The sequence below is a fragment of the Cervus elaphus genome, chromosome 14 (genome assembly GCF_910594005.1).
Source record: "Cervus elaphus chromosome 14, mCerEla1.1, whole genome shotgun sequence".
NCBI lineage: Eukaryota > Metazoa > Chordata > Mammalia > Artiodactyla > Cervidae > Cervus > Cervus elaphus.
The window spans coordinates 40,696,776-40,718,034 of record NC_057828.1 but is presented as its reverse complement, the minus strand read 5'-3'; the positions used below and the strand labels follow the sequence as shown (position 1 = coordinate 40,718,034).

At 40.3% G+C, this 21,259-nt stretch overlaps 1 protein-coding gene across 2 annotated transcripts in view; it reads right to left on the bottom strand.

Annotated features, from left to right (window-relative positions):
• The window catches only part of LOC122708144 (dimethylaniline monooxygenase [N-oxide-forming] 1-like), a 29,378-nt gene extending 14,461 nt beyond the window's left edge, over positions 1-14,917 (bottom strand). The window contains exons 1-2 of one of the 2 annotated variants that reach the window (XR_006345018.1): positions 14,783-14,914; positions 1,365-1,553 (exon numbers count right to left, since the gene is read on the bottom strand). Coding sequence is in view for 1 of the 2 variants with exons in the window: in XM_043924287.1 (XP_043780222.1) it covers positions 1,365-1,553; positions 14,783-14,914 (321 nt within the window). In the remaining variant the exon portion in view is untranslated. Of the gene's footprint in view, positions 1-1,364; positions 1,554-14,782 lie in introns of both variants that reach the window. The other variant, XM_043924287.1, reaches the window with a different exon arrangement.
• Positions 14,918-21,259: the final 6,342 nt, after the last annotated feature.

The following is a 21,259-nucleotide window of genomic DNA, read 5'->3' as shown; positions in this document are numbered from 1 at the left end:
GAGCCACCAGGGAAGCCCTATAATTACCGATACATTTCCAGAATTGATTTACACAATATAGAATGTATCTCCAGAACGAATTTGTCTTATAACTGGAAGTTTATACCTTTTGAACACCTTCCCTTATTCCCTAGCCTACTTCTGACAGCCATCAGTACGTTCTCTATTTCTGTGAGTTTGGGTTTTTGTTTGTTTGTTTGTTTTGGCCATGCTTCAGGGGCATGAAGAATCTTTAACTTCCCAACTGAGGATTGAATGCATGCCCCCTGCATTGGGAGTTCAGAGTCTTAACTCCTGGACTGCCAGGGAAGGTCCCTTTTTATTTTTTGGATTCTACATATAAATGAGATCATACAAATTTGTCTTTCTCTGAGTTATTTCATTTAGTATAATGCCCTTAAGTTTCATCCATGTGTTTGCAAGTGACAGAATTTTTTTTTTTACCATAGCTGAACAATATTCCATTGTCTGTCTATTTGCCTATTAATCATCTATCACATTTCTTTATCCACTTATCCATCAATGGACACAAGTTATTTCTATAGTTTGGCCTTTGTAAATAATGCTGTAATGAATATGGAGATACAGATATCTCTTCAAGATAGTGATTTCATTTTGATCAGGCATACGTTAAAGGTTGTGAATGTGAATCTTACATGCTACTTGTTTTGGTCAATCTTTCCACTCATGTTAATTTTTCTGTGTAATTCTCCATGAATTCCTAACCATCCCTACCTCTTATAGGGAGGGCAATAGGAGAAGAGAATCACATGAATTTTCATGTGTTTCTTGCAGAGAAAGGAAGAAAGAAAGAGGATATATTTATTTGCTTCTGTCTTTCTACCTACCTCCTGTCTCTTCCCCTAAAATGGGAAAGGAGGTGGGTATGGTCAATGAGAAGAACAATGTCAAAGATTTTTCTAATTCCAAAGATATCTAGAAAAGTTTTCCTTCACACAGTGAGATTCTCTTGTGTATGAGTCAGTGCACACATCCATTTCTATAAACGGACAGTAAAAAGGGAGAACCTAGGAGCTGGTAGGAAGTTCTCAATGTCCCTGTGTATAGGTATTTGGCCCAAACTGAAAATGCAGTTTGATATTTTTAAGGTCCACTTGGATACTTGGATGGAAGCATTGCAAACTAAAAAAAATTCTACACATGAATCCTTAGACCAAATATTCACTTCTACCTCCAGATTTACTTAGGGTGATTGTAAGTAAAAGGGGAAAAAGAATCCAACGAGGTGTCATTGGTCTTGCCAGTTCATTCTCTCATTTATAGAGCCCCAGGTAGAGAGAGATGACACAAAATAGGTAGGAAATATTTCCTGACTGCTAACTGATGTTTTGTGCCTTTCTTACCTTGAATTGAATGCATTCCAGGAGGTTGAACCGGTTTGCATACATTTTGAGATAATCCAGGAATTGAGAATTTGGCACGTAATTTGGATAATCTTCTGGGAATGGAAAGTCCGGATAACAAGACATCTCCTTGCAGCTGTTGGAAACCACAGACTTGTAGAGGCTGGCTCTGCCTTCTTCAACATGTTCCTATACAAGCAGTGCATGAAAATGAGTATGTATGCATGTGTGCATATTGCGTGCACACACATGAAATGAATACTAATTTTTAGACATTTGAAACATTGACTAAGATTAAGGTGACCGAGACAATTTATGTATGCGACCTCCTACTTCCTAATGGGATTTGGTATCCTGCACTTAACTTGAAAAATGATGAATATCATGATCAGAATTACAATTTCATCATTATGTGCTAACAAACATAGGATAAACTTACCTGTCTAGATTTACACAGTATCACTGCAAAATAAAGGAGAATATGGAAATACACCAGACTCAGAAAGTAGTTTCTAGATGATGAACGGTTGGTAGGTATGTTGATTTCATGAGGTATTGGCAAAAGGGTTATGGAGAAAGGGCATTCAGATTATGAAGGATTTTGTACCTAAAATTAAGGAATTTGAATTTTGTAGAGATTGATTTGTATTAAATTTTGAAAAGATAATTCTGGTTTTACAAAAGATAAAGGGATCCGGAAAGGAAGGGAATGAGGCTAGTTGAGAACTTGAAACACAAATCCACACAATTGCCAATGAGAACCTGAGCACAAGCAATGGCAGCTGAAACTGAAAGAGGTGGGATTTGTTAGGTAGCAGAAAGCTAGAACGCATAGGATTGTGAAACTGATTAGATTTAAGGTTTGGGAGAAGAAGCAGGTCGAGGGTTTCCAGACTGGACAACTGCAAATGGTAAAATGCTAAAAAATTTCCCATCCAGGTTTGAACTTAAATAACTAGCAAATAACAACATCTCAGACAACTAATACTACAAGGCTGAATAGTGGGCAGTTTTAGTTACTCAGGTATATACATTGTCTGTTTTTTGGATGTGTTATAAAGGATTGTTCTAATTTCAGTGGGAAAGTTCTTAGCATTTTAATATTATTTGTTATCTTGGATATGTATAGTTCCTTTTTCCTGTGGAATAAAAGTTATTTTTATGAACAAGTAGAAATGTGAACATAAACCTCACATATGGAGAGGACGTACTTTGTTCTCTCAAAAGGTGTGAATCTAACAGAAAATAAAATTATAACATATCTTTGTAGTTTGAATTAATGATACAGATCTCATCAACTGATGAGTTCTCCTTATCTTGCTTATTTGTGGCTCCACATCTGATAGTCTCATTTATCGAGAACATATCTAGAAAACTAGAATCTAAATGGCTTCTGAGAAAGATGACTATTTAAATCCTGATCTTTTATTCTGTAGGAAGATCTAAAGCAGTGCTGTTCAAAGAGCCAGACTGGTATGAGCTCTTTGCTACCAGTTTATGACAATGTAAGTACAGAAGTTGAGGGTAAGCGTCTTAAAACTTTTATAGCAATAATTCGACTTTGTTCAGTATTCATGCATGTGGACTCTTTAGTGATGAACGGGATCCATCTTGGCTTTGTCTAAGTCATGTGATGAGTTGTGTGGGATTTGAACTGTGTAGTAGTCATGTGAGTAGGACTCCATTACAGTGTGTGACATTTCAAGGTTAGTTTGAAAATTGTTACCCAAAGTGCATAAAAGCTATAAGCTATTTTATTTGGAATATAATTGATATTTGATTATAACTTTATAGAATAAATGGTCAGAAATGACTACTACTGATAAAGGACTGAAGATAAGTTTTAAAAATACAGCGCCACTTGCTTCATTTTGGATAGCAGTTAAAAAAAACGAATATCCTGAGCTTGCTGAGGTTGCTTTGAATTTTCTTCTTCCATTCCATTCTTATATTCTGTGAGCCTCATTTCTCTATGTGTGCTGTTAAACAAAACTTAGAAACGGTTTAGATATATGTTATGTCTTGGGAGGAGTGTTGTCGCCCATCCAATCTAGATTAGATAAAATGACAAACAAGAAGCAAGCTTAATTACCACATTATAAGCCTTAAGTGTTAATATGTACAATGCATAGAGAAAGTGTGCCTATAAGTGTTTTATGGAGAAATGGTATTTCACACATAATGTTTTGTTCAGCAAAAGTTACACTAGTGATTCTCTACAGTAATTGCTTTGTACAGACTTTCAAAGAAATTTGAATTTATGTTTTGTTTCATTTTCACCTTATTATAGCTCTTTTTATTGTATGTCACAAATATCATTGTCTATACTTCCTTGGAAATTAAAACAAACAAACCTGATTCTTTTCCACAGCTCGAGAATCACAGCTCTCTAGATTAGTGCTTTTAAATCTTATTAAGAATTGCTTGGGGAATCTTACTAATGTGTAGATGTTGACTTAGTAGGTCTGGGTGAGCCTGAGATTCTGTGTTTCTAACAAGTTCACATGCAGATGCTACTGGTCATGGACCATGCTTTGAGTAACAAGACTTTACAGCAGTCCTACCTGATAGGAGTGAGACGTAGCCCACACATGCACTTTAAAAATTTCCAATAGCCACTTTAAAAAAGGTAAAGAGGATACTCAATGATTCCAAAATTTTATAATTTCAATATGTAATCAATCAAAATTATTAGTGAAGTATGAACTTTTTTTCTCATATTAAGTGTTTTAAGTCTAGTGTATATTTTACAAATCTGAATCCAAATGCTACATTTTCACTGGAAAAAGTGGATTTGCATGCCAAAATTGTTAACAAATGTGTAAAAAACTGAATTGGGTATTGGTTTTAAAATTAAAATTAATCAAAATGAAATGAAATAAAAAATTCAGTTCCTTAGTCAAATCGACTCCATTCCACAGTTACATATGGCTGATGGCTAGCTTACTGGACAGCACAGCTCTAGACCATCCTTAAACTTGAAACCAGGCATTAGAACTAAATTTAGTGTTGGTTTGATGTTGTTAAATATGATCAAGTTTCTTCTGGGTTATAGGAATGAAGAGAATGCGAATAGCTCTAAAGAGCTGTAATATTGAGAAGTGAGAGCAAACAGCAAGGGAAACAACTACAGTGTAAGGAGAAAAACATCAGTTATAAACATTTTGGGATCAGTTAGTGTGTGACCAAAGCTCATTCACTTTTCTCTGGCATCTGAGAGCATCATGTTGTAAATAATACTTTGTTAATACTGATGATTTCTAGTTAGCAATAATAAAAGGATAAATTTGGAATATACACTGTTAAAGGGTAGAGATGCGTATAATATCATGTTGTAAAGACTTGCATAAAAATAGTTCAAGAAACTTTAAAGCATTTAGTAATGGCATGTTTAAAAATCAAAGAGCAGTGGAGACTCACTGAAATTGGATAAGTCATGAAGCCATGGAGACCGTAAAACAATTGAACCCACAAACAAAAATAGAAAATAAAAAACCCAAAACCAACTTTGTTTTGCAAAATTTTAGAAGATAATTGAAAAGGCAGGAAGAAGAGAACTTTACAGGAAACATTGAAGCCTATTGTGAAAGAATGTATTACAGATGTCAGCCTTTAGGGTGGAATCCAACATGCTCTGTCTCTTTCCTCCTCTGCTTGTTTCTCTTGGTAAAAACACAAGGTCTGGTGTGTTTAAGGTATATACAGAGATTACAGGTCCATGGCACTTAGGAATGAGGTTTGCAAGATCTGAGCCTTCCCCTGCAGGGTTTGCCTCGGTGAAATATGTCCCAGTGATTCCCAGGCCCTGGGACCCCTGGCTGCAGCACTCTTGGCATTCTCTCCGTGTTAGTCTGCCAGTTGCCATGGTATGCTGTGTGTGGACGCATGTTTTTCCTGAGAATTGTTCAGGGCACTTAGGGGAAACATTTTTGTCTTGAAGGGGCAACTGAATGAGAGGTATGTGTATGTGAAAGTCGCTCAGTCATGTCCAACTTTTGGACATGGACATGTGACCCTGTGGACTGTAGCCTGCCAGGCTCCTCTGTCCATGGAATTCTCTAGGCCAGAATACTGGAGTGGGTAGCCAGCCGTCCCCTTTTCTAGGGGATCTTCCCAACCCAGGGATCGAACTCAGGTCTCCTGCATTGTGGGTGTATTATTTACTGTCTGAGCCACCAGAGAAGCCTGGATGAGAGGAGGGGAAAGGGGAAATAATAAGGGCAAGAATGCAGGGGTTTTTGGTTTCTTGGTTCACTTGGTGCTGCAATACAATAATAAGGACATTATATTCAGTAGAACACTTCATGGGATTTCATGAACAGTCCAGGATTTGCGTACCCTTATTCCTGAGCTATGGCATAGACTCTAGAAATGAATGGAGTATAGTTTTTGACAGCACAGGTCCTGGAGTCAGACAGCCTGGGTTCATATTCAAGCAGAACATTTTTATTTATTTATTTATTTATTATTATTATTATTTTTTTCCAGTGGGTTTTGTCATACATTGATATGAATCAGCCATGGATTTACATGTATTCCCAATCCTGATCCCCCCTCCCACCTCCCTCTCCACCCGATTCCTCTGGGTCTTCCCAGTGCACCAGGCCGGAGCACTTGTCTCATGCATTCCACCTGGGCTGGTGATCTGTTTCACCATAGATAGTATACATGCTGTTCTTTTGAAATATCCCACCCTCACATTCTCCCACAAAGTTCAAAAGTCTTTTCTGTATTTCTGTGTCTCTTTTTCTGTTTTGCATATAGGGTTGTCATTACCATCTTTCTAAATTCCATATATATGTGTTAGTATGCTGTAATGTTCTTTATCTTTCTGGCTTACTTCACTCTGTATAATGGGCTCCAGCTTCATCCATCTCATTAGGACTGGTTCAAATGAATTCTTTTTAATGGCTGAGTAATATTCCATAGTGTATATGTACCACAGCTTCCTTATCCATTCATCTGCTGATGGGCATCTAGGTTGCTTCCATGTCCTGGCTATTATAAACAGTGCTGCGATGAACATTGGGGTGCACGTGTCTCTTTCAGATCTGGTTTCCTCAGTGTGTATGCCCAGAAGTGGGATTGCTGGGTCATATGGCAGTTCTATTTCCAGTTTTTTAAGAAATCTCCACACTGTTTTCCATAGCGGCTGTACTAGTTTGCATTCCCACCAACAGTGTAAGAGGGTTCCCTTTTCTCCACACCCTCTCCAGCATTTATTGCTTGTAGACTTTTGGATAGCAGCCATCCTGACTGGCATGTAATGGTACCTCATTGTGGTTTTGATTTGCATTTCTCTGATAATGAGTGATGTTGAGCATCTTTTCATGTGTTTGTTAGCCATCTGTATGTCTTCTTTGGAGAAATGTCTGTTTAGTTCTTTGGCCCATTTTTTGATTGGGTCATTTATTTTTCTGGAATTGAGCTTCAGGAGTTGCTTGTATATTTTTGAGATTAATCCTTTGTCTGTTGCTTCATTTGCTATTATTTTCTCCCAATCTGACGGCTGTCTTTTCACCTTACTTATAGTTTCCTTTGTAGTGCAAAAGCTTTTAAGTTTCATTAGGTCCCATTTGTTTAGTTTTGCTTTTATTTCCAATATTCTGGGAGGAGGGTCATAGAGGATCTTGCTGTGATTTATGTCGGAGAGTGTTTTGCCTATGTTCTCCTCTAGGAGTTTTATAGTTTCTGGTCTTACATTTAGATCTTTAATCCATTTTGAGTTTATTTTTGTGTATGGTGTTAGAAAGTGTTCTAGTTTCATTCTTTTACAAGTGGTTGACCAGTTTTCCCAGCACCACTTGTTAAAGAGGTTGTCTTTTTTCCATTGTATATCCTTGCCTCCTTTGTCAAAGATAAGGTGTCCATAGGTTCGTGGATTTATCTCTGGGCTTTCTATTCTGTTCCATTGATCTATATTTCTGTCTTTGTGCCAGTACCATACTGTCTTGATGACTGTGGCTTTGTAGTAGAGTCTGAAGTCAGGCAGGTTGATTCCTCCAGTTCCATTCTTCTTTCTCAAGATTATTTTGGCTATTCGAGGTTTTTTGTATTTCCATACAAATTGTGAAATTCTTTGGTCTAGTTCTGTGAAAAATACCGTTGGTAGCTTGATAGGGATTGCATTGAATCTATAGACTGCTTTGGGTAGAATAGCCATTTTGACAATATTGATTCTTCCAATCCATGAACATGGTATGTTTCTCCATCTGTTTGTGTCCTCTTTGATTTCTTTCATCAGTGTTTTATCGTTTTCTATGTATAGGTCCTTTGTTTCTTTAGGTAGATATACTCCTAAGTATTTTATTCTTTTTGTTGCAATGGTGAATGGTATTGTTTCCTTAATTTCTCTTTCTGTTTTTTCATTGTTAGTATATAGGAATGCAAGGGATTTCTGTGTGTTAATTTTATATCCTGCAACTTTACTATATTCACTGATTAGCTCTAGTAATTTTCTGGTAGAGTCTTTAGGGTTTTCTATGTAGAGGATCATGTCATCTGCAAACAGTGAGAGTTTCACTTCTTCTTTTCCTATCTGGATTCCTTTTACTTCTTTTTCTGCTCTGATTGCTGTGGCCAGAACTTCCAACACTATGTTGAATAGTAGTGGTGAGAGTGGGCACCCTTGTCTTGTTCCTGATTTCAGGGGAAATGCCTTCAATTTTTCACCATTGAGGGTGATGCTTGCTGTGGGTTTGTCATATATAGCTTTTATTATGTTGAGGTATGTTCCTTCTATTCCTGCTTTCTGGAGAGTTTTAATCATAAATGAGTGTTGAATTTTGTCAAAGGCTTTCTCTGCATCTATTGAGATAATCATATGGTTTTTATCTTTCAATTTGTTAATGTGGTGTATTACATTGATTGATTTGCGGATATTAAAGAATCCTTGCATTCCTGGGATAAAGCCCACTTGGTCATGGTGTATGATTTTTTTAATATGTTGTTGGATTCTGTTTGCTAGAATTTTGTTAAGGATTTTTGCATCTATGTTCATCAGTGATATTGGCCTGTAGTTTTCTTTTTTTGTGGCATCTTTGACTGGTTTTGGAATTAGGGTGATGGTGGCCTCATAGAATGAGTTTGGAAGCTTACCTTCATCTGCAATTTTCAAGCAGAACATTTTTAGCTGGGTGGCCTTGGGAATTTTCTTAAGTTCTCTGTGTCTCAGTTTTCTCCTCTCGAAATAGGAATAACAATAGTATACATAACCCTAGGATAAAATGAAATGATAGCTCTAATGCATTTAGAACAGTGCCTGGTAAGCTCTGAAAAAATATTAACTGTTTTGCATTATTCTTCTACAATTACCATGGAGATTTACTTTCTCAAGTTCTGTGTCCTCCAGAGAAGCTTGTTGGCAATGGGAAGAAAGCTTTGTCAGGTCAGAGGTCTCTCCTTTCTCACTTAAAAAATGGATATAAAATGATAATTAAAGTGACTACTATACAGACACATAGAGACTTTCTCTCAACGCCGAGTGTGGGGAACCCTGAGCTAGGTTGTTCACAGCTCTTGTTCTCAAGAACAATTACTTCCTTCTTTTCCTCTCCTTTGAACAGTCAGAGCCCATTTTACTTTGTCACTTCTTTTCCCTATAGTCAGACAGCCTATAGTCTGTCCACAGTCTATAGATCTGTCTTCAGATCTACAGCACAGGCAGACTGTGGAAACCTCAGAGAAGGCTTGAGGAATCCCATGAGAGGGTAGGGGCCTATCAGGTGGATCTCTTCCAAGATGATATGAATTCAATACATGTTTGTTTAATATATGAATAAAATGAAATCTACTAAGATTATTGAACTTAAAGTTTTTAAGAAGAAGTAAAAGGTACCCATTTAACAAATCATTTCAGCCCCTGTAAGAGTTAGGCTGAATACACATAAAGAAACCTTCAATGATTTAAGGGGTGAAGTATTATACTTAATCATTGCCCTCACTGAATCCAAAAATATGTGGTACATAAGGTGCCTCATGGGTTTGCTGGGTTGCTCAGCTGGTAAAGAATCCGCCTGCAATGCAGGAGATCTCAGTTCAATTCCTGGGTCGGGAAGTTCTCCTGGAGAAGGGATGGGCTACCCACTCCAGTATTCGTGGGCTTTGCTGCTGGCTCAGCTGGTAAAGAATCTGCCTGCAATGCAGGAGACCTGGATTTGATCCCTGGGTTGGGAAAATCCCCTGGAGGAAGGCATGGCAACTCACTCCAGTGTTCTTGCTTGGAGAATCCCCATGAACAGAGGAGCCTGGTGGACTACAGTCCATGGGTTGCAAAGGGTCTGATACAACTGAGTGACTAAATACAGCACAGCACAAGGCACATAGTGGGTGCTCAATAACTGGAATAAGCAAAAGGATACATGTGTGGAGGGAAAGACCTTGATGCACAGAAGGAAGAATGTCTTTCCAGGGGAGGATTATTGTTACAGAGATGTGAAGGGTGAAGCAGAATGTGTTTCTGTCAGTCAGTCAGTCAGTTCAGTCGTTCAGTCATGTCCAACTCTTTGCGACCCCATGAATCGCAGCACGCCAGGCCTCCCTGTCCATCACAAACTCCCAGAGTTTACTCAAACTGATGCCCATCAAGTCGGCGACGCCATCCAGCCATCTCATCCTCTGTCGTCCCCTTCTCCTCCTGCCCCCAATCCCTCCCAGCATCAGGGTCTTTTCCAATGAGTCAGCTCTTTGCGTGAGGTGGCCAAAGTATTGGAGTTTCAGCTTCAGCATCAGTCCTTCCAATGAACACCCAGGACTGATCTCCTTTAGGGTGGACTGGTTGGATCTTCTTGCAGTTCAAGGGACTCTCAAGAGTCTTCTGCAACACAGCAGTTCAAAAGCATCTATTTTTCCATGCTCAGCTTTCCTCACAGTCCAACTCTCACATCCATACATGACCACTGGAAAAACCATAGGCTTGACCAGACGGACCTTTGTTGGCAAAGTAATGTCTCTGTTTTTTAATATGCTATCTAGGTTGGTCATAACTTTCCTTCCAAGGAGTAAGCGTCTTTAAATTTCATGGCTGCCGTCACCATCTGCAGTGATTTTGGAGCCCCAAAATATAAAGTCTGACACTCTTTCCACTGTCTCCCCATCTATTTGCCATGAAGTGATGGGACCAGATGCCATGATCTTAGTTTTCTGAATGTTGAGCTTTAAGCCAACTTTTTCACTCTCCTCTTTCACTTTCATTAAGAGGCTTTTTAGCTCCTCTTCACTTTCTGCCATAAGGGTGGTGTCATCTGCATATCTGAGGTTATTGATATTTCACCCGGCAATCTTGATTCCAGCTTGTGCTTCTTCCAGCCCAGCGTTTCTCATGATGTACTCTGCGTATAAGTTAAACAAGCAGGGTGACAACATACAGCGTTGATGTACTCCTTTTCCTATTTGGAACCAGTCTGTTGTTCCATGTCCTGTTCTAACTATTGCTTCTTGAGCTGCATACAAGTTTCTCAAGAGGCAGGTCAGGTGGTCTGGTATTCCCATCTCTTTCTGTCAGCATAGTATAATTACCTCTAGATGATGTCAGTGTGGTTCTACAGGAAGGCTATTTCTCAAGGCTCCTTCCTAACCTAAAACACTCTAAGAGTGTTATGAGCGACAGGATAATTCCTGGCATGTTTTTCTTCAATTATTCCTCTGCAGTTGAATAATCAGCCTTTAGCATTACTGTTCTGAGCCTCCTTTCCCTCTCAAGAGTCTGAGAGAGTTGGTTGTAGAACAGATGTTCCACACTTACCTCTTGCTGCCACTGGAGTTGGTGCTCACAAGTAGGTTCTTTTCTTTTGAAACATTGCCAACCCCTCCCCCGCCCCAATGAATGATGGGCTTTCTTCTCCGTTGCAACCTTTGTCTGCTTCCTCTTTAAGACTGTGGTCTAGAAGAGGCCAGAGTTATGCCCACATGAATATTGAGTTAAACTGCAGTAGTTCATAATCTCTGTAATGTTGAGGGCATTTCTCCATTTGTAAATGGAAACCGTCTCCATATTTGTTTTCTTAGGTTTCTGCAGTTTGCCTGTTTATTTTTGCTTTGTGGCCCCTTCCATCCAGAACAGGTCCTAAAGATAACCCTTGTACATTTTGTGGCAAGGACAGCCCTTACCTGGGCAGACTCTCTAATTCTACAGGTTTTGAATGTGCCACTTGCTTTGATTGCAAAGACACTTCTAACCATCTTGTGTGTGTGTGTGTGTGTGTGTGTGTATCTGCTGGGGTAGGAGCTGGAAGGGATGTCTCTAGAAAGACTCAGGAGACTTATAGCATGCTGAAAGTTCCCTTTAAGGTCACTTAGTTTAGAGGCTTTAGAGGAATCTCCAGGTAGTACAGAGGTGCCTTAAAGAGGCTTCTGTATCAAGAGAGGGCTGCTGAATGAAGATGGAGGTGATTTTTCCTGCCTCCCAAGATCCTAGTAATTTAGCTTTTATCTATGTTTTAAACTGACTCCATGTTCTCATTTTACAGATGAGGTAATGGGGACTGAAAAGAGTTGTTAGTAGGATACTGTTTTACTTAGGCTACTGCTGGGTTGCCCTCTTTATCATCCTTTTGATGTGCTATCACTTGCCTCACAGTGACCTCTTTTTTCCTTCATTCTCCACCCTGACTTCTTCAGCCTCCACAGATGCCGTGTTTTCCTGAAAGAATTGAGGCCTCCATTGTGTTTGCTCCTGTGTCTTCTTTCCCCCACCTTAGCATCTCTTGTCCATGTCCATTTTTCCTTCCTTTCCTGTCTCCAAGGAAAGTATGCCTCTGCACTTTCCCAAGGCAAATCCTTCCACTTGGGTCTGCAATTCTACTTCTTCCTTTTTCTGCTAGGATTTTGTCTCAATTTGAACTAATGTATTCAATCATTTCCTGTCATCCAAGTACCTGTAAACACATATGGGTCTTCCTATCATGCAAACAAAACAAACACAACAGCCACAAAGAAAGACATATTAATTCTGCTTATTATCCATTGCTTTCTAAATGGAGTCCATGTGTGTGTGCTTCGTTGCTTCAGTTGTGTCTGACTCTTTGTGACTCTAAGGACTGTAGCCCACCAGGCTCCTCTCTCCATGGGATTCTCTAGGTAAGAATACTGGAGTGGGTTGCCATGCCCTCCACCAGGGGATCTTCCCCACCCAGGGATCGAACCGGCATCTCCTTCATCTCCTGCATTGCAGGTGGATTCTTTACCAGCTGAGCCACCAGGGAAGCTCCTTCTAAATGGAGTGTGGTTCCTCAAACATTCCACCACTGTCCTCTTCTTCCATGTTTTCTCTTACACATAGCCCACATACCAATAAGCTATTTTTATTTTCCAACAAGCACAGTACTTTTTCTTTACAATCTCCTCCCTGGTATTTCCCACTCAATCTCATTTGCCTGTTGAAATCTTCCAGAGTCCATCACACACTATCTCCTCCATGTCCTTCCTTGGCTTCCCGCAAGTGGATGTAATCCTGACCTCATTTAAATGCCCAGAGTACTGCTCCCAACTTGTAAGATCCTGCCCTTATTCTATCAGTCTCGTAGTAGCTCCTCAGGGCAGGATGACTGTTTCTTATTTTTGTGTCCATCACAGTGCTTTGTGCATAGGTATTTGACCTGCCCAATCACATAGCCAGTTGGGCAGAGATGGATCTAAGACACATTTCTCTTGATTCTTCATCAATGGTTTTTTAGTGTGTTAATAATTGGATATATATGATTGACATAAGGGGCATTTTTCTCTGGTATCCCAAGGTCTCTGGGCTTACATTTTGCTATGACTGAGATTACTTTAACCAAACAACTCTACTAATTGTCCCTCTATTCTGGCAGTTTTATTCTGCAAGCCAGCTCTCAACTCTGATGGATTAATGCTAATCCATCAGATTAATTAGTGCTAATCTGGGGTATTGTGTTAAGAAGGATTCTGAGGTTCATTAGGGGGAGGGCATAGTGTTTGATTGGGTTTCCCTGATGTCTCAGAGGTAAAGAATCTCCTGCAATGCAGGAGACATGGGAGACATGGACCTGATCCCTGAGTTGGGACGATCCCCTAGAGGAGGAAATAGCAACCCACTCCAATATTTTTGCCTGGAAAATCCCATGAACAGAGGAGCTTGGCAGGCTACAGTCTAAAGAGTCGCAAACATCTGAGTATGAGTCCCTGAGTCCTAATAGTGTTTGATTAGCAATGTCTTCAATGGCCATGAGAGGCTAGAATTATGGCATACATGTCAGGTTCTGCTTGTCTATTGGAATGTATGTGGTTTGAATCCTAGGAACAGAAGTTCTCTTTTCCCTAGGCCCCTTAGGGAGGTCTCTGTGCATCGATGGTCACATTTGGTGGTTGGACACATTTCAAGATATGCAGTTTTCCTTTATGTGAGCCAAGCTGGTTTATGCTGGGACTAAACTAGCACCCTTGGCCTCTCTGGAGCTTTGCTCACTGAATTAGAAAATGAGTGCTTTATTCCTGTTCTGAGTTCTACCCTTCTATAATAAGAGAATGCTAGGTCTTTCTCTTAGTCTCTTAGGGGCTCTGAGCCCAGAATATCTGACACCTTGCTCCTTTTCATTCTTCCTGACATCGTTCTTCTTAGCACATTTAAAGCTCATGGGAAATGTTCTTGTTCTCCTGAGAAAAAGGAAAAATAGGAGGTTTGGGGAAATCTGATGCAAAAAACTCTCTGGCTGAGCCGTGGAGTTCACAGGGTTTCAGTGACCTCCAGCAGGGCCCCTGTGATTCTCCTGGGTCCCAGGCCAGTCAAGGGTGGGCTTTATAGTTCCCGTTCCTCCATCTCCCTCCTCCCTTCTCCAATCCATACTGTAGTCCTGAGAATATTACTTTTATTTTCCTCCAGCAATAAAAAATTCTCCAAACTCACTTCCTTTACTTGTGATTGTTCTTGGCATGGATTGGAACTGCCCAGACCACAAGACCTTGAGCACAGAACTCCCCCTACACTGAGTCTTACGCTGCTTTACTTCAGATAGAGCAGGGCTGGAAAAAGAAGTTGGTATAAGCAGCTCAGTCTTGCAGGCAGAGGCAGAAATCCCTGCACTGTATTCATACCGTTGCCCCCACACTGCAGTTTCTTGCTTCAGACCCCCAGAGTTCTGCTCTTATCCTCCCTTGGGCTGAGCTTTCCTGGCTTGTGTCAGCCACTTCATCCTCTTCTACCCTTCGTGGGCAACTTTCTTTATCTTGGTTTTGGGTGTAGTTTATAAGGCAGCTGATACACTTCCCACCCAAATTCAGGCTGTGCCCTGCTTCTTTTTATAAAAAATCATTTTCAGTGGCCTTTTCTGTCCCCCTGTTCAGCAGATGTTTCTAGCTCCTTCTCATGGGCGCCAGCCCTTGTGGAAGAAATTCAATCTCTTTTTGCACCAGTCAACCCTTTTCCAACAGACACACAACAAAGTCACTGAAACCCTACTTACGGTGAATCTCCACAGCCCCCCAAGGTCTTCACTCCTCTCGAAGCAGGTGGGCTTTAGCCCTTCCTCCAGACAGCACTTGATGGAAGCGAGGTCAGAGACCCCAGCGCCCACAATCGCAACTCGTTTGGCCATGTTGTCCTGTGTGGGGCAATGAAGCAGAACCATTTATTCGCAAGTGAAAACCCCACCCCATCCTTGGCTGCTCTGGCGAACCAGGAAAAAGAATTGGAAAGATTAAGGGATTTGATCCTTTTGAATCCTCGGTAGCTGGTTTCTGGTGTTGTGAATGCGAGGAGGGAAATGTTTAACCCTGTGCTTCGTATGTTCCCACCCCCTCACGCAGAACTGGTTCTAAATAACAGTACAGTTGTCAAGTCTGTGGCTTTTGGCAGAACGGCTGAAATTGGATTCTTTAGTACATGGAGTTTTGCGTTCTGCACTGTGCTGCTGCCCCCAGCCTTCCTCCACAAACCCTCGAGTGAAATAATAGAGCAGGAGACCGGGGAAGGATCACCTTGGCAAACTCAGTTTTTTATGAACACATGAAATCAAATCTCAGATTGGTGAGATGTGAGACAAGGTCACCTAGAAGCTGGTGGAGTGGGGTTGAGATGCAGAGCCAAGACACTGTGGCCACCACGGGTGCTGTTACAACACTGCCCTGGGCAGCTCCCTGACTCTGGCAAACTGCCAGCATCCCAGCTGCGCTGTCGTCCTTCTCCTCCCTGCTGCCAGTGGATGGTCACCAGTGGGAGAGAGAAGGCGTGGGCTGGAAAGGTAGGCATGGAGAATTCTCCTCTTGTCTCCACAGAGTCCTGATTCACCTCTAGGAAACCATCGTGTCACTATTGGCACTGATGGAAGGGTATCTGACTTTGGCCATGAGTTAACATGAACTTGTACGAATGATGAGAGGCAATATAATGTACTGGTTAAGCCAGTGGCCTCCAACTTTTATGGCACCAGGGAATGATTTCATGGAAGACAGTTTTTCCAGGGATTCGGGTGGAGGTATGGATGGTTCAGGCGGTAATGCAAGCAATGGGGAGCAATGGCCAGGGCCAGATGAAAAGTCACCATCCTTGCTTGCCCACTCACCCTCCACTCACCTCCTGCTGTGTGGCCGGGTTCTTAACAGGCCACAGGGGGCTGGGAACCCCTGGGTTAAGCAACCAGACTCTGGACCACATTGTCTGTGACCTTGGCAAATTATTCTACTCCTCTGTGTATCATAAAAAGGGAAGAAAGTAGTAGTGTTTTCCTTGCAGGGTTTTGTTAGAATCAAGTGAGTCAACAACACATGGCAGTTGGCTTAGAAGTGCTCCTGGGACACTCAATAAAAACACACAATAGAAAGTGCTCAATAAATAGAAGCTATTGTAAGTATAAAAACATTTCCCTAAATCAGCTTCCGGTTTGCCTTTCCCATCACTGAGCCTCTGTTCTTTAAATTCTTATAGCATTTTGGTCAATACGCACAAGCTTAACTCTTTATCATGTGATTTTAGGTGTTGTGCCCCCAAATCTTTTTGTGACATTTTCCTCTCCCTAAGTTAGTAAAATTTTAAACCAGATGGATCAAAGAGTAGATGCAAAATTACCTCAAAGATACTATCTTCCTGGACATTTGCATTTCCTTGTCTCACAGATGAGCTTGTTCCACAAAACTGAATATACATCTTTTGTTTTTCAGGATTGAGACCCAGAGTAGTAGTTCAAGTACAGAGACTTCATCTGGTTGGTACTCTGCTGTGACCCCAGGGTCTAGGGCTGCACTTGGAACATAATGTAATTGATGCTTAGCTCCCCCAAATATTTCTTTTTTAAAATATATATGTGTTTTTAAAATTTTTATTTTTTTGGCTACTCCTTGTGCTTGTGGGATCTTAGTTCTCCAACCAGGGATTGAATCCTTGCCCGCCTGCAGTGGACGTGCATTCTTCACCACTGGACTGCCAAGGAAGTCCCCACAAATATTTCTTGAGTGAAATGAAAAGGCTCATTTGTTTAGGTATCATGTGCAAGTGTTATAGAGCCAATTTGCTCCAACTGGATTTGATTTACTGGGGAAAGTTAGTGGGTTCCCTTTGGGGGAAGTCATGCTCTAGCTGCTGATGGAATTGCCTTGAGCTCACTTTATAAAAGAGAGTATCTGTACTGACTCTTATTCCAAGGGCCTGACACAGTACTTTAAACATCTGCCTTTAAACATTTGAAGAATCATCATGGACGGATAAGAATTATGGCCAATTATGGATTCGAAGATGTTATAGGGAGGCAAATTTTAGGTCAATATAAGCACTTTCCAACATTTCAAGCTCTGTTATTTATTTTGTTCAGACAGTCTGTATGATGGTTTTTGGGGGAGATTTTGTAAGTAGGAAATTTGTAGGTAACGTGGAGGGTGGCATCTAATGCCCTATAGGGTCTTCTCAAGCCAGATTTTATGATTCATCTTCTGATTAATTACCCTTCAAACACTCAATGAGGGGCTTCTATGCTGCTAAGCCCTAGGCAAGGTATTCAGGGATACAAAAGAATCAATAAGGCATAATGCCTTCTTTAGCTATCATTCAGTGGGAAAGTAAGATTTGAAAATAAATACCACAATCTGTGTCAAGTGCTAACACAGAGATATGTTTCATGTGTGCTTTGCAACAAGAGCATGATGAAAGAGGTGTTAATATTGACTTTGGGGAGTTGGGAAAGCAAGACAGAAGTGTACTGTTTGCTCCAGGCTTTGAATGATGAAAAGAATTCCAGTGGGCAGAGGAGTGGAGGAAGTGCCCTCCAGAGAGAGGTAGCAGTGAGAGTAAGGGCCAGAGATTGGCCATAGAGGCATCATGACCACTTGACTTTACGGAGGCTTGACTCTCAGGAGGGCTTTTCTTTTGACTCCTGTAAGAAATAGCCTGTTCCCCACATGAGGGGACTACATTACTCTGTTGATTCACTGAATTGTATGTGTTTAGTCTTCTTTCTGCATAAGCTTATATGTTTCTTCACAGAAGGCCATTTTCTTTGACTTGTCTCTTAATTTTCTCATAGCATCTAGCTGCATGCTTGGCTTGGACTAGTAGTTGCATAAATGGCAATGGGTTGATTTCCTGACAGGTAAAATGAATTAATTCATCACCTTATATCTTTTTAATTAAAAAAATAATTGAGTAAATACCTTCTGGGAGCTAATATCCTGGGTCAGACAGTCTGTCCTCAAAATGACTTTCTATCAAATGTACAATCCATAGAAATTCCCTCCCCAGGTCATCACTGCTACTCGGTGTGGGCCAGATGCAGCCAGCCTTTTTGGAGAAGTAAACACCTCTGTGGATTTTTTTGTGGGAAAGTAGGGTAGTTGGGAGTCAGACCTGAGCTGGAAGTTTCGTGTTGGCTAATTGCCAGCAGTGTGATGTCATACAAGTAATTTGTTTCTGTGTCTCAGTTTCCTTCTCTCTAAAATGAAGCTAGTTGTGGTTGACATACATACACTTGGTTGGCGTGTTGCTGTGTATGTGTGTGATTTTTTCTGACTCTTTATGACCCCATGGACTGTAGCCTGCCAGGCTCCTCTGTCCATGGGATTTTCCTGGCAAGAACATATTTACAGTAAATATGTTAAAATACACTGGATACATGTGAAATAGATAACTAGTGAGAACTTGCTGTAGAGTGCAGGGAACTCAACTGGGTGCTTTGTGGTGACCTAGATGGGTGGGATGTGGGGGAGGGCAGGGAGGGAGGCCCTAGAGGGAAGTGATGTATGTATACATATGGCTGATTCATTTCATTGTACAGCAGAGGCTAACACAACATTGTAAAGCAATTATATTTCAATAAAAATAAATAAAAAGTAAAGCTAGAAGTTGAACCTGTTGTAGGAATGAATCAACAGATGTGTAAAACACTTTACCATAGTACTTGGGACATTCTTATCTCAGAATAGAAGTTGCTATGTTATTTTTACATATTCAGGAACATTTTCTTGAATCTGATATTTTTGTAGATATCTGCCTTGATAATTTTGGGTTTATTTATTTGGAATAAGAGAGAATTGAGGCAACTATAGCTAAAGGTTGTGTTCTAGCAAGTGAAGGAAATGAGTAGGGAAATAAAAGAATTGATGATGAGAGAAAGGGAAAGAGAGAAAAAGATAAAAGGAGAAAAAGTAGGTTTCAAATCACCCTTCAGGACTTTTCTTTTTATTTCTTTAAGTTTTCATTTCAGATCTACTAGGTGTGTTTCCATAGTCTCACATGAATTGTTCTCATGCTTGGAAAAGCAAACATGAGAATACATGAGCACATATGCACTCAAGGTAAATACTGCATTCACATGCTAATGAAAATTAATGCTTCCAATCATTCCTTCAAGTATTGATACTTCTATGAAACCAAAGTGATTAAAAAATTAATAAGTGCTTTTTAGAAAAAGTATTATCTGCTTTTATTATTTCTTTTAACTAAAAATAATTTCTAGTCAGTGACTGCTGTAGGTTAGACAAAGATTGATAACAGAGTAGGAAATTTTATTAAGGTGAAAAATACTCTAATGCCACTGATTAGTGTTATTTCACATGCTAATGCAAAAGGACTATTAAAAATACTATTATTTCTAATGTGAACATACAATAAAAATTTGGCCATTCCTTTACCAGAGGTTTTAGAAGCAGTGCATCATCACCATCATCATTATTATTTCAATGAAGAAAGCCTCCTCAAAGCTGACTAAATATGAAAAAAGTAATAAAAATAAAAAGTATGACCAAATTGGTGAAGTGTCCACTGGATGAAAGTGAGTTTATAAAAACCATCAAACAAAATAACTTAAGCAACACAAAATTGCTAAATGAGTTGAGAAATTACTGTCGGTTGCATCCAAGTCACTGATTTTTAACCATGGGGGTTACAAACAAACCACTAGTCTTTTCCTAAGCATTTTACATCACTGCCTCTACTTCAAAGAAGTAAGATGCAAAAATATAATGTACCGTAGTCAGATTGAGTGCCTCTGTTGGTTTATTAGGATGATATAGGGGGTTAAAACATGAAGCTAGGGCTGTCATTCCCAGAATTGTGTGCAGAGGTACTGAGTTATTTTAAAAATTTGAGGAAAGCATAGTAATACTCCATGTCTGTTGAATACCGAAGTATTAGCTGGAGGTAGTTCACAATTTTTATATCAGATAGGGATGTGTTCTATTTCATGATGTAACATCTTTGCAAAGCTAGGTTTCTGACTCTTGCAATGTTACAAAGTGAACAGTTGAGGGAGAACAGGAAATGAATATTTGATCTGATTCCAAGAGTTGAGCAGTGCTGTGTGCACCTCATTATTAAGTAATTGCGATTATTCAAGTATAAAATAAAAATACCATTTTCCTTTAAGTTTGTGTATTATTATTTCGAACAACTACAAGGTTGATTGAAAAATAACAAAAGCATAAATACAGAGAACAGAATAAAAATACAAATACAAAGAACAGAAATACACAAGTTGTTTGGATGTGACTATTTAATAAGAGGAACTATAGCTTGGGGGCCCCATGACAAAATTACTTGCACACTAAAGAGCCCCTTGAACCTAGGAGGTTTGGGAATCTCTGGGTTATAGTCTTTCCTCTGAATATATTTTAATTGATCAGGATACCTTATCTACTGGTGTCAAGAAATGCAAACTATCTTATACCTAGTCCAGCAGTTAACCAGTGTTAAAGGTTTCTGGTGTGACTCATCTATGTATTTCAAAGGAAGCCATCTTCACTGGTGCTGATAGGCTTCTTGTTTAGTGGCTAAGTTGTGTTCAGTCGCTAAGTCATGTTTAGTCACTAAGTCGTGACTCTTTTGCAACCCCATGGACTGTAGCCCACCAGGCTCCTCTGTCCACGGGATTTCCCAGGCAAGAATACTGGAGAGGGTTGCTATTGCCTTCTCCAGGGGCTCTTCCCAACTCAGGGATCAAACTCTCATCTCTTGCATTGGCAGGCAGATTCTTTACCTCTGAGCTGCCAGGGAAGCCAGACAGGCTTGTATCCAGTCTTTTATTTGTACATTACCCACCCGCCCCTTCCCATTTCTCTCTTTCTGTCTCTCTGTCCCATGTTGTGTCTCTCGTCCTCTCTCTCACACATGGGCGTATACACACATATACATCCTCTTAGCAATGAATATTGGCACAGACTCTACAATGGTACAATATCCTTAGGGGGCTGTTCATTTCAGGAGTAATCAGAGATAGTAGATTTAGTTGAACGGCAGTTGGGGGGTGAGCGAGGGGGTACACTTAGCCCTTGGGAACAACCAAACACAAACTTATGAGAAACTTGGCTTAGAGCAGGGCCATCCTCTGGGATTTCTAACCCCCAGCAGCTGTTCCCCCCTCCTTCAGCCTCTTCCGAAACACAACCACCTGATAAAAAAATTTCTGCCAGGTTCTAAATTCGCCATACCAGTTACAAGGCCACAGATATTCCCTTGACTG